Source organism: Phaenicophaeus curvirostris, chromosome 15 (genome assembly GCF_032191515.1).
Source record: "Phaenicophaeus curvirostris isolate KB17595 chromosome 15, BPBGC_Pcur_1.0, whole genome shotgun sequence".
Classification (NCBI taxonomy): Eukaryota; Metazoa; Chordata; class Aves; order Cuculiformes; family Cuculidae; genus Phaenicophaeus; species Phaenicophaeus curvirostris.
This window is the reverse complement of record NC_091406.1, coordinates 16,704,818-16,722,261: the sequence shown is the minus strand read 5'-3', so window position 1 is coordinate 16,722,261 and position 17,444 is coordinate 16,704,818. Positions and strand designations below refer to the sequence as shown.

The 17,444-nt window shown below is 38.6% G+C and overlaps 1 protein-coding gene across 1 annotated transcript in view; it reads right to left on the bottom strand.

Moving 5' to 3' along the window:
- RANBP17 (RAN binding protein 17) overlaps positions 1 to 17,444 on the bottom strand; it is a 158,598-nt gene that overhangs the window by 58,144 nt on the left and 83,010 nt on the right. Inside the window, exons 16-19 of the mRNA XM_069869431.1 lie at positions 12,444 to 12,524; positions 6,907 to 6,970; positions 6,713 to 6,821; positions 2,431 to 2,534 (exon numbers count right to left, since the gene is read on the bottom strand). Of these exons, the coding sequence (XP_069725532.1) occupies positions 2,431 to 2,534; positions 6,713 to 6,821; positions 6,907 to 6,970; positions 12,444 to 12,524 (358 nt within the window). The remainder of the gene's footprint in view (positions 1 to 2,430; positions 2,535 to 6,712; positions 6,822 to 6,906; positions 6,971 to 12,443; positions 12,525 to 17,444) is intronic.

The following is a 17,444-nucleotide window of genomic DNA, read 5'->3' as shown; positions in this document are numbered from 1 at the left end:
CTGGAAAACAAACCTAAACGTATGTTTTGTATGCAGACTTAACGATTACAAATGTATTTGAAAAAGAAAGAGCTCCCTTGTTGTGACTATTTTTCAATGGTGTATTTCAGAAATATTCAAAAAACCAAAAAAAACCCCAGCCAGTTAGAAAGTCCTAGTAAAAACCACAAATTAAATGAATTTGGCAGTCCTGGACCATTTTCATAGTGATATTTTAACAGTGTCATCTCCCCATGGATTGGAATACTAAGCGTTTTATTGAAGAATTGAACTGTTTTTGTTTTCAGTACTTGCAAAATGAAGTACCTGAAAGCACTTTTGCACGTATTATTTATTCATCGTGATAGAAAAATAGCTTTAACCTAATAAATTATGTTTAAGAGAATTTCAAGCAAAAGTTTTGTTTATGATAAAGCAACAGATTTAGTTCTTTATCAGTAGCTTAAAGCACCAAGTTTTCTTTATACAAATTAGACAGATGGTGCTTACAGTAGAATTTACTAAAGGTCTGTCACAACAAATGCAGCCAAGCTGCATATTTAATCACTGCAGAACCTTGTCTACCTGCAGCTGCCAACTGCTAATCCAATTTCCCTGATAAATGTGGCAAGAGACACGATCAGCAATAAAGAGCATCTAACTCCATTTTCCTGCAGGGCGTCTTTTGATGAACATTTAGGACGGAAGCACGGAGTGCACTGTGTGGCCCGGGCTTGTGGCAGCTGCATGCATTTTGAAGACACAGTTCTCAGGTTACTCACTTAATTCTGCCACTATCATTATGTTGCTATTGATCTCAGTAGCTCTTGTCTACACAGCATTACTCTAGATGAAGCTGAATCAGGCAGTTATCATGCATCAAACTTGCTCAAAAGCCTGGAGATTTCCCCTTAATTACTTGTGATTTTATTTGCAAATACCGTTAAAGTGTAATCAAGCAGTCACTTTCCAGGGTCGTTAAGAACTTGCTAGTTTAGGAATATATCACTGGCACTCCATTAAAATTTCTCTACCAATATGGTTTCAAGCAAACCAGACAGGACAACGGCAAAATTATTTTAATAAACTGCACCCTCACACGAGGCAAACAGTCTCCTGCAGAAAGGGGGATGCTATTGAATGACCTCTTTGTTCTAATTTTTAAGGTTTATACCTTGACAACATAAGAGATGAATCCAAGATAGATGCTGCATCTACTTAATTAATGAAAAGTTATTAAAATTAAATACATAAAGCAACAACAAATGTGGAAACTAGAATTGAGTAATTGTTGAAATAACCTTAAGTACCATTTAAAAAAAAATACTAGCTTAATTCAAGAGATTATCATGAATAGTGCATCGCCTGGTAATGTCAGAGATGTAGCACAGACTAATTATTTACTAGTTCTAGCTTATATGTTTATTTTCTTAGGAAAGGAAATGGATACATATGATAATGTACCATTTAAGTTCCCACTGTAGTTTAAAACAGCAAATTAAAAATTACTGTTCGGGTTTCTTCCCAATTACCCTGTGTGGCTGAAACGAGCGCTCCAGCGTGCATTGTTAACTATTGATGCAGCGACGGTAGAAGGGGATCTCTTTAATGCAAGAGCACTCTAATATATTACCATTCCTGATGATGCAGCTTGCATCTAGCAAGTCTTTTTCTTCCCTACTGTTGTTTTGACACAAACAGCTTGCTACACTTAAGGATTTTACTAATAAAACATAATGTTGTGTTAGATATTATGACTGTTGCCACAGCTGAACTGACTTGTCAAATCAATCCTAATATGGCTCCCACAGGCACATAAAAACCTTATTTAGCTATCAGTTATCCTAATCACTTTGTTCAGTTTAAGGGTGCAATACTTCAGGACTAGTTCCTATTTATACATATATGCCCAGCCATTTAATAAAGTCTTGATTTATATAATAAATTCTTGTTTGAAAAAAATACTTTAAAGCAGCAGTGTTTTATCAAGTGTGTTACAACGTGTCTCCTCATACCCCCAAATAAATATGGTAATATACACAAACAGGATGCTTGCACAGCAAAGGGGACGTGCACATATGAGGGAGATCACGGGCTATCACTGAGGACAAATATGTCCCTTTGATTAGAAAGGGGATCGAATGGGGTCACTTGATCACCACAGCACTGAAAAATCCCGAGGCCTTTAACAAATCTTTGTACAAAGTTTATTTAGGAATGATTTGTTGCCTTTTTATCTTCACTGCCTACATTCCTAAAAATATATATATACACACATATATATATTTATATAAATGTATATACATAAAAATATATGTGTAAGTGTACAGGTAGGTATACACATGCCAAGAGAAACAGGCAGAGGAGACGCCAAGCTTGTTGCTAAATGCTTGCCTCACAAGGAGTTTTTCCCATCAGAAATTTCTCTCCTTTTAACTGAAATAAACCTACCTTTGCTTCTTCTTGCTCAAAACCACTGTTGAATATCCGAGTCACACTTTCAAATGAAACTGTGAGGGGGAGCATGAAATTCTCAAACTCATCCTCATCTTCACCTGCAGGAAAAGGAACCAAAACAAACCAAAGGCATCACATCACATTCCCACTGTTGTTCCAAAGAGTCAGGCTCTTAGGCTGCTATAGAAAGATCTCGCTGACGTCACGGGAACTTTCATGTGACCTACAGGAACAAAAACCTGAACAAAGACCAAATCACTCACGCCAGTACAACAGTAAGAATGACAGAAAAGGCTAAGAAGAAAAATGTCCAGGAAGAAAAAAAACCACAACTCTAGAATCATTGAGGTTGGAAAAGACCTCTGAGATCATCCAGTCCAACCCCCAGTCCACGTCATGAAGTCAGACATCTACATGCTTTGTGAACCCCTCCAGGGATGGTGACTCCATCCCTGCCCTGGGCAGCCCCTGCCAGGGCTTCATGACTCTGTCAATAAAGAAATTTTCCCTAATATCCAACCTAAACCTCTCCTGGTGCAACTTGAGACCTTTTCCTCTCAACCTGTCGCTTGTTACTTGGTAGAAGAGACCAGCATCTGCTTGCTACAGCCTCCTTTCAGGCAGTTGTAGAGAGTGTCCTCTTCTCCAGGCTAAATAATCCCAGTTCCCTCAGCTGCCTCTCTTAATGCTTATTCTCCAGACCCTTCACCCGAAAGCAAAGCGTGGACTAACACATAAATCCCGATGACAACACAGAAAAAAAAAATATCAAAACATTCACTAGCTTCTCATTAAGTGAGGATGACATCTTCTGAACTGAAAAAGACACACATCCTTGGAGAGAAGTAACTGTGATCCTGCAATTAACGCTGCCACATAACAATGTAAGTATTTACAAAGCAGAGGAAAGGAAAGTTGCAGAGGCAATTCCAGTCATTGCATTTCCTTAGCTCTGAGTACTCGCCTTTGTGATCTTCACTGCTTTGCCTTAACGCAGGGTGTTCATGTGCACTTTCCAGATTATATTTAAAAGCAAAGGAAAAAGCTTCAGAAGGTTCCTGCCACTGCACTGGTCAGCCACAGCTACAGAGCCTTCAAATTGCGATTTATGCGCAAGACATTTCTTAAATCCGTACCTTGCTTTCTGCACCTGCAGCAGGACCAGAGAGAGCAAGACGCCCTGTGTCAGATTTCAAAGCCACTGCAGGCAGCAGTCAGAATTGGTGGACTTCGGAAAAATCCAACCCTGTCAATCTTTGCCAGGCTCCCTTACCATCTTCTCTCTTTTCCTTGCAACTGAAGGCAGTCTTTTCATCTGTCATTTCTGGACTCTAGTGTCTTCTGGTTACTCACAGTAAGCCGAGACTATTCCCAGCTTTTTGTTCCTAGTTCCTTCCTCTGCCAACTCCTGCTCCTCAGGCAGTGTTAGTTTCTGGGCTCCCAGTCTGTTTGCTTGACCAGCATCAGCTTCCTCTTACCCTCTTAGGAGCTGAACTATTTCTACATGCACTGCACATCCTGATGCTTTTCTCCTTTTTGCTGCTTATCAGATTTTCCTTGGAGCAAAAAAAATCAATAAATCAAGACCAATCATCTAGAAAGATTCCCACACTGGTATAATCTGATGCCAGTTACAGACTAACAGCTGTCATTTGGATACTTCTCCATACGGTATCAGGCCTCCACTGCCATTTGTAGGGTCCTCAGTAGAAACCTGAATTATCCCAATGTCACTGAAGTGATGCTCCCTCTCATCCACAGTGCTGCACATCATCATCATCAGAAGACAATGTCAACAAAAATACTAAGTACATATCCAAATCCAAGATGAACACTTTCTGAAGGTAGAATCTCAAGTACATTTTGTTAAAAAGTTGAGAAGACCAAAGAGCTACCAGAACGTCCAGTGTTGACTGGGACAAAGACTTTAATGACAAACCAGCTAGTTCTGGAAATGGGGTATGAGGAAATCTCCAGTGCTATTTCTGTTTTAAATGTCAGTTGATGCAGCCAAGAAAGAATAAACAATTAGGATCCTACACAGTATTTCCCTAGTCATCAAATAATTTAGGAAAAACAACACAAATTACTACCTATACATTTCTCTTGCATCTCTGTACAAGTCACATTCACACCGCAGGAACAGTACAGTATTAATAAGGAAAGGAAGAAACAATCCTAAACCAGCCTACCGTGCTAAGTTTTTCATTTTACATCATTCAAACTATGCTTACACATCCTTATTATGTCCTGTGCAAGAAAAGAGATTTCATTCTTTTAAGTTATTGCAGATTTGTGTGTGGCTTACAGCAATAGTGCTTTAAACCTGCTTCACTTGGAGAAGTTTGGGACCGAGCCTGACTGCGTATGCCTGCAAACACAGGACATGGACAAACCATGCTGAGTAACTCCTGAAGGCATTTTCTACAGCTTAGATTTACTCCTTTTGGCAGTGCAGAAGAAAACATGATTGCAGCTTTTTAATCCTAGTGAAAACTTTTATTTAAATGTAAATTTTACTGGTGTTCCTGTAGTAGTTTTGGTTACACCACACTTGACACAAATACTCAGTTTACTTTTGAAAGCCTGGACTAAGAATCTCAGACAAAACAATGCAACTCTAAATGCCCAAAAAAATACTAAAACCATAACCTTGGCCACATAAGGAATTCAAAGCCTAATTATATTCATATGAAGTTAAAGCAATTCAACAGCAACCAAAGTGCATTCTGAAGCAAATAGCAAATTATTGTTCTTTCTACAATTAAATCCTACCAGTTTCTCCAACAGCATGTCGTTTAAAATGTAAATATTCTAAATTTGCTGCATTCAATGAATCTCAAAAAATACTTCCACATCAAAGACTTAAAACAACCCCAACCAATAAAAATGCACCTTGATTTTATATCCACATAAATTGTCTATTATTCAAAGGATTTTATATTAAGTTCTTAATTTAATTCGAAAAGAACTCAGAGAATACAATTGGCACAATGCTTTTTTTGTCTAAAAATGCCAGTTTGCACAGTTTGAAAATAACTTTTGATTCACAAGGTAAGAATACTGCCATTTAATGTTTGCACAAACACATAGAAAGGACAGTTTGTGTCCATCTTGCTTTTTAACTTTGGATCCTAGACTGCAACTTACACCTGTTTGTCTCTCTAGAAGTGCTTTTCTATCAGTTCAAGCCCAAACGAATTTATTCCAGTAGGAACACAAAGGACAATAGCCAAAAGACTGATATAAGCTTTTTCCAGTTACCATAATCATTTCAGATCTTGTAGAGCTCATAATCTAGAGGAGTTAACGATGACCTCCGTCAGCTTGTAGCCAGTCACAAGCCACATATCTGCATTTTATCTGACATATATTTACACAACCTCTACTTTGCCTATGTTAGATGACACTGAGCCAGTCCTGAAAGCAGTTTAACTGCAAATAAACACAAGTCCAGCTCACAGTCACCATTTTAAGAAAAAGCTGATAAATACGGTTTGGTCTTGCCTCAAAGTTGACTGTTTTCAGCACTGTTGAGCAGCACAGTACAGACACACTAGCACGTGGAGTAACAACTACCGTTGGCTTATGACTCCCCTCAATCTGTCCTGCATAGATATTGCACAGTTAAGTCCTTGTATGAGGGTTGGAAATGAGTACAGCTCTGTTGTCAGCTTCTTCAACATGGCTTGGTTCAGTGTCCATTCTGACAAGCTCAGCCCTTCCCCGTTTCGACAATGCAGACTGAGTTTTGTGGTTCACGCCAGTGGCTGAGGGCAGTGCCTGGGTTCAAAGTGACCGAATCACACCTAGCTACTGAAGGACACACTGGGTTTCACATGTGTCTAACCTCCCTGATGTCCATTTAGAAACCTCTTCATTGCTTTCATTAAAATTTGGATGCTCTTGTATACTGGGAACTTGTATGAACAAGTGAAATAAAACCCCCTTTCTACTAGAAGCTGGAAGGTTCTGGCACAATCAGTATGTCACCTGGAATCTCGAAGTACTTAAACACTGCATGTTGTAAATACTCATACCTAAACGCTTCTGTGCAAAAAATAACTCTTTTTGCTCATTTCTCCAACAGAAGCAACAAATACAGCGTTATTGCTTAATGTCATGAATCTCAAGAGCTGAGAGGCAGTGATTTAATTACCAACTACAACAGATATAGTGTACAACTAAATGGCTATTTGATTGATTTAATCAGACTTAGTAGTTGATACTGCCACACAAGACAGCAAGGTGTCTCAAGGAGACAGAAGGACCTTACCTACATCAACCATGAGAAGGCGAGTGAGAGCTGTGTAGAACACTGTCCGGCACCTGAGGTCACTGAGACTGCAATTATTGCTGATGTCCAAGAAAGGGAAGTGCTTGCTCTGTTGAAACGTAAATGCATGAGAAGTTAAGTGTTCTACAAAATTCACCTCTCACAACATTATTTACTGTAGCAAGAAAACTTACTGTGTGATTCTGAAGCATGAATTTCACAGCCTCAATTTTCACAAGCCTTTTCAGGAGATTATAAGTAGCAGGGGTCAAGGAAAAATAAGCCTTGCACCATTACAATTACATTATCAGGTTGTACAAACCTGCAGGAGTTTTTCGCGAGGAAAAAAACCGGAAACAATAACAAATTCATGTTAAAAAAATTTCTGAATTTCATCTAGATAGCTATGTCATTGAGATATTCTTTAGAACATTAAAGACCATAATCCATTATTAATTAGAGCAATTACTTTCTGTGGCATATATTCAAGTCAAAAAAGAGATGAATGAACTAAATTATTTCTCTAATTAAACGGCAAGTTTCTGATAATAAATGGGTGCTGGTTTTCCCCCAGATAGACCCATGTTACCAGCCTGCAAAAAGAAAAGTGCTTTTGCAAGCGCCTGTGCTGAGGACAACTGGCACTTGGCATCGCGACTGGCAGCAGCCCTAAGCATCTCTGAAGTAATGGCCTCGAAATCACAGAGGTGATCTTCCAGACCTGCCAAAAAATCACATTTCATTTGCTTCAGTTACAACACATAAAAATGCATCTCATACAAGCTAAGCTATGTTAAATGCTGAACCAAAGTATTATCGCAGAATCACTACATCGGAAAAGACCCACTGGATCATCGAGTCCAACCATTCCTATCAATCACTAAACCACGTCCCTCAGTGCCTCATCCACCCATCCTTTAAACACCTCCAGGGAAGGTGACTCAACCACCTCCCTGGGCAGCCTGTTCCAGTGCCCAAATATACATCCAGTTCTTTATACATCCAATATTGGATGTATAAAGAACTGAACAGACATTTCTTAAGAACATATAAAGTCTCAGAGCCAGAGCAAAGCCCATAACAAGGTGGCACAGCTGGGAATTCTGGATGTGTCCCCAGGAATCCCAGTTTCTTCAGCTTTATGAACTATAAAGCCAATCAAACTACTGCTAAGGATGGACGGTAACCCCCACTAGTCAAAGTGGGGAAATGGAAGCCAGGGACAACTCCAACAGCAGGGAACTGCTGCAGTGCAGAGCTGGGCGCAGCCACCACGCGCTGCTCTGGAGGCAGGTCCCTCAGGAAGGTCTGCTGCTCCGGGCTAGGCATCACACCAGCCGAGCCACCCGGCAACAGCTCCTTGCCCTGGGCCAGGAGGATAAGCTGGAATCTGTTTGCACCTGCCTGTACAGAAAGACTTCAAGGGAGACGCATTCTAAATGACACAAGCAATGTATCTCCTGGACTGCACATATTCTACAGATGACACGTTCTAACACAACTTACTAGGCAGTTACACCTGATGAAATGTTAATATTTTTCTTAATGCTTCTTTTAAGAAGCATGAGAAGTCAAAAAATCAAGAGCTGAGTTTCCAAAAACTGCTACAGAAGACCTTAAGGGTTGGCTGGTACTTGTTTCACAATGCGAATCCCTTCCTGACTGTGTGAATGAAAAACACCTTTAATAGCACGAGCACACACAAATTCCCTGTCTGATACAACTCAGACATTTGGGGTCGGGCAAAGGAGATAATGCTGTGTATTCCCATTAAAGCTACGCTGACATCCTGGTGAGCTCTTGTGCAGAGGTGACTGCTGCTGTGAGGGGAGCTGGCAAAGAAAAAGCAGGAGAACAGCCAAAGCAATGGCCTAGATTTTCTGACTCCTGCTTCTCCTTCACTTGACACTGAATTGCAGTATGACTTGCAGCAAGTCAGTTAAATTTCACTGTCTCAGTTCTGCATCTAGAACATGGGGATATAAAAGGCTTTGTGATATCAAGTATACAAATACGCTTCTTCAGGAATGCCATGGCAGGGCGGTTGGAACTGGATGATCTTCAAGGTCCCTTCTGACCCAAACCATTCTATGATTCTACGATATGATAACCACTGAAGCCACCAAAGGAATGACCTGACTTACCAGCTTGCACACTCTGCTGTGAATCAGGAGCCCACAGTTTACCAGCCACTGTTGATCCCTGGTACCGATGAAGGTCTTGAAGAAATAATCACTATGAGTGCACGACTTTAGGCCGTACGGTAGCACCGAGAGTCATGTACCAACACAGAAGATCTTACAAATACCCACAGCACTTATTATTGTTACTATTTTCTTTGAGTGCTTGCTTCGCTGCCATTCCTGCCTGTAATTGATTGAAGAGTTCGATTACTTTTATGGGAATAAACAATTTCCATTTTCATTTTAAATGGATTAAGTTCTTTTTAAGCAGTTAAAAGTGTAAGAATGGGTTTTATAGCTGCTACTGGAAAATGTCCTAATCTAGTTTTAGGATGCTGTTCCTCTGTCAATCTATAAAAGCTGACATAGCATCACCTGGTTTTATATTGCAAAGCTACACAGTTGGTTCCACCCACAGAACAAAGACACGGATAAGGAATTTTTGAGACACCATAAATATTTTACCCCAAGTTATCGTACAAATAGCAATGAAACTATAGTTATTTTGCTACCAAAAAATATACAGTGGAAAAGTTAATTATTAGGAAGAACTGAACGTGCATGTGGGAGCACTGTGGCTTCAAAGACATAAAGGAATGACTAACATATTCCATTATGTAAATGAATTCAAAGAGATTTCACCACTGATCAGCTAGGAGGGACATAATGATTTATAATTCAAATAACTGAGCTTTGAAATCAAATTGGGCTAATACATTTCGAAATATGCAAACCTGGAATAATTGTGAAAGTAATGTAAACCATGACATCAGCTCCAGTCGTTTGTTGCCTTTGTTGCTAATACTGTCTTATGGCTTTCCTTCTTCCTTCTTATTTTTTTTTGTCTCTGTTATATAGGACAGTTGCTGGAATTACGGTTTGCTTTTAATTCTAGATTATCCTTTAGAAAAAGGATAATACACATAAAAAGAGAAAACCACCGATTTCTAAGACTGTGTAGAAGCTGATTGACGTACAGGAAAATACTGAAATTAAATAAATTATTATTTTAACCTTTCAGGCTAGCCACAATTTAATCTATATGAAATACTGAAAATTGATCCACTGGATCCAGTATCTTAACAACACACTGTTTCTTTCAAAGCAATATATACTTAATGCTTTTTAGAAAAACTCTAATGTAATGTGAAAAGGCCAAAGTTTGCAATGCCAGGAAGTAGTTATAAACTACTTCATATGTTTGAAATAAAAAGTACTTCAGTATTATTATTAAAAAAACCCTATCGGTAGAGTTTTTTATAGGAAAAAAATACATATCTTTAAAAGCCAAAATGACCAGTGAAATTGGGTTGTACATCATTTTCTGGGAAAAAGGAAAAACAGCCTCGACAGGTGTAATTTATCATTTTTCTGATTTAATACCAAAGAAATATATTAAAATAATAAAAAGAATCCTGAAATCCTCAAAATTTGTAGTGATAAATAGCCCTCCCTGTCTTTATTGCATTATGCCTACTAACAGAAATATTGCATGGTGGATTTTGCCAGACAAGGACGATTATTTTCCAATAAAAAGTTGCATATTAAATTCCAGCACAAAAGTGGGTGTCTAATACTTCTGAAATCTTTTATGGCTTGCCAGGGAACACAATTTTAAACTTAACTAATACAACATCATAGGGAAGTGAACCAGCATTAAAGCTGTCTTTGCACAACCCCACCCATCGATGCGGAAAAGCTGCTGTTCCCAGAGTTTGAAGTATTTCCATCGCAGTGTAATTGAATAAATTCTTGCTATTTATGTTTTTAGTTAATCTCTAAGTCTTTAACCATTCCATATCAATGTTTGGGATGTATATGTATGAGAGTAGTGCTGCTTTATGTCTTGACTGTGCATAGGGCTCTGAAACTGCTCTCGCAACAGTCACCGAGTTTCTGCAAAGGTAAAGAAAACCAATTTCATCACAATTCTACTCTTCAGGAAAACTTACATTATCAAATATGTACTTCTCATCTTTTTCTGATATTATTACACCCACTTCATGAGCAGAAACTCACTTACTGCAATTATAATTTGAGTAATTTGAAAAATAAAACTATCTTAGACATTTCAGCCCTGGAAAAGCATTGTTTGCACCAACAGTTGATGCTGACCCTTTTTTGAAAGGCACCATGTGAACACATGCCTTTGAAAGCCTCCACTAGACAATACAAAATGCAAGATGCTTGTTGGTTATAGCAGTAAAAGGAGGGTGATTATTTCACACATACATACATATAATAAGCGAGCACTTTATTAGGTACACCATGTTAATTATTTTGGTTATTTTGGAAGTGTTCTGAACCCCACTGAAGCAATAATTACGTGGTATAAAATAGAAGAGAGCTCATTAGTCTCCTCATAGATCTTATTAATGAAATAAATGTCTCCCCTTCTGTTTTTGTCAAATTCCCAAGTAATGCTTCATTTACAAGTCCTTTCCAGTCCTGTTTCTGTGATGCCACGAGAACATAAATGCATGCATATTTAAAATATCAAGTTAGCTGCTTAATGGTATTTCAAGTAAACATACAGAAGTACACATTGTATGATTTTCATTAAACTAAATTCACTTATGGAATGTGGAAATCCACACTCATCTTTCAACCCAAGGAAATATATTAAAATTCTTCTCATACGGTTAAGAGTTCTGTGGAGAAATAAAATGATGCCAATGGTCATATTCCAGCTGCCTTCCCCTCTGCCTGCATAACAACCTCCTCTAGAAAAATTACTGAAAAGCTGTTTTTATTTTACAACAGCAAAAGATTTCAATATTGAGTGTTTTCATGAGCTCTGGTGCTTTATTATTTGTATACCTTTAAATACTGTGTCGCATCAAAAATAGTTACTACATTTTTGTAAATCACCTTCTGAAAATTCAAAAAGCAAGCATTCTTCTTCAATTTATGACAAGTTTGGGAATAGTAGAACAGAATGCAAAAGGTTTGCAACAGACAGCAAGTTAGCATCCCTGACTTGGGTAAGGAGTCCACAAAAACACTTGAACCGAGACAAAAATCTAAATACAAAGTCATGGCTGCTTTATCAGTAGTGATGATGACAATGACACAGTCAGGAACTTCGAATCAGGCAATAAAAAAACACGTGACGAGGCTCGTGTTTAAAATCTAACCCATGCTTTGATATCTTCGTTGACCAGTCCTCAAAGCAGAACCGAGCCTGTTCTCAATCACAAAATCATAGAATAGTTTGGGTTGGAGGGGACTTTACAGATCATCTAGTTCTAACCCCCAACATTGCTCAATATTGCTCAACTCACCAATGGAATTGACTTGAAGAAGCTTAGGGAAGGGGATAGATGACCATAAGCAACTAGTTATATGATTTCTCTTTTGTTGATTGAGTGAGGGAAATAAGCACACATTCTGAAAACAATGCACAGAAAAAGATAAATCAAAATGAATAAATATTAATGTCCTAATTGGTTTTATAAAGCAGCACATGAAACAACAAAAGTCTCACATTGACTTTTACCTTATTATTTTCAAATAATACGTTATGCCGTATACAATAAAAAGGATATATAACAGAAAGGTCATTTAGAAACTGAAGAGTCCTGGAAATCACAAGCTCACATCTTCCCCGGTATTTAAGATTCGTAACACTAGAATAAACAAAATAAAGCAAAACAGAAGAGTGAGATTTTATGACACATTTTCCTTTATGAGAAGTGCACTGCAAAAGCTCAGAGTAGTAATGCATTATACTATGAGTGTATTTCTGTGATATGTCTTAAGATTTTCCATTTACGAGACATAAATGCTATAAAAACATCATATCTTCTTCCTGAACAAGGCATTAAAACATTTTTATAATACTGTAACAAATATATTCATTTAAGAATACCCCTACCATCTGTCATAATGAAGTAAATTATCTGAAGCTTGCCCCTTCTCGTATCTACCTCGCTTTCCAATACAGTATCTGTCCACTTAACTTCTGCAGTATTCATCTGCCCAACAGGATAAAACCAAACCACTATAAATTCCCTAGGAAAATTTCCATAGGAGAAATGAGGCATGGAAAAACTAAGGGCCAATTCAAAGAGCTACAGATAAACCCAGTTCCCAGCGCACCTCTGCCTTGCAGTTCTTGTACTAATCATTATTTTTCCTCTTCCCTACACCAAACACTTAACCAAAATCAAGATCCATCAGGATACTGCATTTCCCCAACTGCAACCCCTCTCAGACACAGGCATTTAGGAAGCATACTCTCATTAATGAACCAGTGCATAAATTATGATATAGGATAATGTTAGACCTATTATCAGTCCTCGGGGAGCACCACATGAAACAGCTTCCCAACTTTGACAGCAAACTCTGTTACAGTTAGCCTTCCACTGGTACGAGGTGGCTAATGCCAGACTTTAAGGTCCCTTTCAACCCAAACCACTCCTTGCTTCTATGGCGAATTGTTCTACCACCTTCCATAGGTTCAGTGTGAGACATGGGGCACAGAGCTCCTCTACAGCTTCTTCTGTACTGTGTGCAGATGGAGTCTGTTGTATTCACCTAATAGATTTATTAGAAGGTGAAGAGGCAGCAGTAGAATTCAAATGAAAGGAGTAAACTGAAGGCAACGAAGTAGAGCAACAGCGTTTTTCTCAAATAAGGAGGGCGACAGCAGTAAGTTAAGAGGGACTGATCTGGCAGTCAGTCTTTTCCAAGCTTTCTTACTGGAATGTCATACACGCCAGTGCCAACAATCTCACTTTAATTCAAATGGCTGATGCTGTTTCCATTGTAAACTCTAGCCAGTGAGCCCAAGAAGAAATTAACTCCCCCCTATATAGCCCAAATGCATTTATCACTTAATTATACACACACTATTCATAACTTTTTCTAGTTCTCCTTTGAGAACCCAAGTGGGGCTGATCAGCCTAGAACAAGTTGCTTCCTCTTAGATCCCTTGTTTGATGGCAAATACTGTGCCCTGCCCTGCCAGGACATCCGTCATCACTCTCGATTGCTCAAAAACGCCAAAGAAAGAAGAATGTCCTTTCCCTCCAGACAGGGAGATGACACTACGCGAAAGGTTCACGGCAGAGTTTCTGGCATTGGATTCATTTAGAGAAATAAAAACAGGCCACCAGAGCCTTTTGAGACATGGCTCGCTCAAATAAAACTTCCTGGCTCAGAAGCCCAGCACCTATTCCAGACTGCAATACCCAACTGCTAGGGTGCATCTCAAACTGCGAGGTCATCAAGAATTGGTCGTTTCAGGCTTGTACACCTCAGTCTCCTTGTCTGTAGAATAAGCACAATGATTCTGACTCTAAGCTGTCAGATTTATTGACAAAAAAACATGACGTAAAAGACAGACATAAGGAAGAATTTCTTTACTGTGAGGGTGGTGAGGGACTGGCCCAGGTTGCCCAGGGAAGTTGTGGCTGCCCCATCCCTGGAGGGGTTCAAGGCCAGATTGGATGGGCTTTGGGCAGCCTGGTCTGGTGGGAGGTGTCCCATAATCTTTAAGGTCCCTTCCAACTCAAGCTATTCGAAGATTCTCTATAATTGGTATCAGCTACTTATACTGCAAGGCAGCAGGATTTCAGTTTGGGGAATAGAGAACTTGAAAAAGAGATGTGAAAGGTCTTAAATTATTGCTTTTACATATTCACAGGCAAAGCAATGTACTGCATCACATAAACTAATCTCTTTGTCAGGAAGTTATAAACTCAAGAATACCGTTAAAGCATCTAACTGTTCAGTATTATCTTCTCAGGAAAAGGCAAATAACAACACAATTACCAAAGCAGTATTCCTCGATTTAGATTTAGAAACAAACATTGATTTACTTTATAAAACCTTTACAAAGAGATACAGAGGTTCAGATTGCCTTAAAGAAATAGCCCATTCCAGCAAGTCCATAATTCAGTTTATCTCTACTATGGGGAGTTCTGGCGATGTTTATAGATGCACTAAATCCTTAACGAGTGTATACCATACAAAGCAATAAAAATGAATTTGGACTACCCAGATTCGACATCAATATCAAAATCATAAAAAAGGTGTTTTGCAAAAGAACAAAATCTTTGTCCTTCAGTAGCCAGATGTAAGACAGTGAAAGAATAACAAATCACAGCAACAGCTTGAAGAGAGAATTAGAACTATGTAAGGAAGACTCTCCATCCAACTTTCAGGGTACTTTTGAATACATCTATTCTTTTGGTTCATGGTTTTATATTATTAGTCCATCTTTCAGTGTCCAAAGAAGAGCTAGAAAGTACTCATGAGTGAAAAGAGGTTGAAAAATTTCAATTACAACTGTAGCAATTCCCATACCTGTTACTGCCTTATCAATACCAGGCAAGACGAAAGAGACATAAAATGTAATATTTTAAGAAACGTCTACAAAACATTTTAAGTATCTAAGAAAATTTGTAAAGATCTAGAGAGGAAACTCACAATATAAAAAGCAGCTTTCCACTACATAAGAAAGAGAAGCCAAGGAATGAAAGAGGAGAAACATTCACAGTTCTCGGAGAAATCATGGCAAGACAGCATTCAAATCCAAGTTCTAGTGTCCTTGCCTCTTTCACTCTCAAGTGGCTTATTGATTTAAAATATAAGCTAAATGAAACAGAGTCAAAGGGATCAATCATAAAGTTTCAGATGAGTCATGGAACATAAGAGCTTCACCAAAAGCTACATCGAAGCCAGATGCACCAAACCAGCTATGGTAGATGAGCACTGAGCATGTTTCAAAGGCACGTGCTTTTAAATCGCAGAATATTTCCAATTTTGGTAACAACACCAGTATTGAAAAAGTACACACACCCCAAGGAGTAACAGTAAGACTGATCCATACTGAAAGGCTGTGAGAATTTTGAAAGTTTAAACAAAACGGCATTAAGAACCCAGTATGCTTTCAAATAATTGCTTTTAGTTTGCCTTTAATAAGAAGACAAGAACAAAACCTTAGCTTCTAAAAGCTGCACCAAAGAAGCTCTCCAGTTTTCCAAGACAGTTAGGCTGCAGAACCCCAGGAATGCTGTGCTACCTGCACATGCATACATTAATGTGCCTCATGGGCACAGGAGATTCAGCAGTCAATAAGATTGGCTGGTACCAGCCAGGAGAGATAACATCTGTCACAAATCAGCAGGTTTGGGAGTGTTGGTTTGTTTGCAGACCATGTAAATTTAGGAGTGGTCTTGGTCTCAAGTTAAGGATATTACAAATATACTTGCATTATAAAAATCAAAGATTAAAAAAAATCATACAATTTAAACAAAACTTTCAAAGTTGCTTTAAGGTCTCTGCTATCTGATGTCCATTAAAAAGAAAGAAAAATGGGCATCCAAATACCCTGAAAAGACTTTGAAAATCTCTTTCTTATGTGGTATTTAAGTTTCAATAATAACAAAGATATCAATTTGTTGGCAAGAAAGGTCTGTACAGTCATGTTTTAATTATTTCTTGCAGACTATCACCATTTACCATGAAGGCTCTGTGTGGCTCAATGACAGTGATTGGATAGATACTTTTCATTAGAGCTGGACAAAAGTGAGTATTACAAAAATGCACATTCTGTTGTGAATAAAAGTGCTAAGTTTTAGTTTGCTATAATTCATGGAGTCATATCAGTGTAAGTGTTCAAAAAGACATTCAGAGATCCAGAGTTTTGATACCTATGAATTACTTAAACACTGTCACGTGAAAAATTTCTCAAAAAAGAGTGCATATGTATATCCACCAGAGTGAAATCATTTCAGTAATCAAAAAAAAAAAGAAAAACCCGTCCAAAATTGATGTCAGAATATGCATGTTTTGTTCATGTTTCAGTTATTTTACCGTGACTAATAATACTAAATATTTGGTCAAATATTTTGTATATCTACCTCATGATAAATCACTTCCTCCTGAATTTGATAATAACTGAAAGGAACCAGAAGAGGCTTACACAGAATAAGTGGAGAAAAGGCAAGGTGCTTGCAGCCAAAATAAATACAAGACACTTTTGGCCAAATGCCCGGGACAGGCTCAAGGAGCAGATAGAATCAAAACTACTCTGGTCTAAATACTTCCTTGCCCCTTACCTGTACAGGGAAGGATCAAGGCAGGTAGATGGCTCCTGTTCAAAGGCATGACCAGTGGAAGGAAAGTTTTTGGGTACAGTGCCTCATTCCTTGCCTTAAAAGTGGTGGCCGTGATCCACTTTCCAGTAGGCCAAGAGGCATAAGAACGTGTGAGAGGGCTTTTTTGGGAGGAAGCAGGAGCAACAACGACAAAGAACTCCTTAGAGCTAGAGGCATAGTCTGTGCCTTTGAAAACTAGTCCCTCAGGATAACAGGCTAAGAAGAAGAAAGTCTAAGGAGACAGGCTGGGACCTTAAGTCAGAGTCCTTCTCCAGAGTCTTGTCCATTGAAACTCTTGCAGCTCCTTCAAAATCGCCCTGTCCCCCATCATATGTCTTCACACTCACATATCCCTCCTTGAACCTGTTGCTATAAGGCTGAACACATCTGACAAGATTTAAGAAACCTGGCATATTAGAAACATTCTGTTTGAGGTTAGCT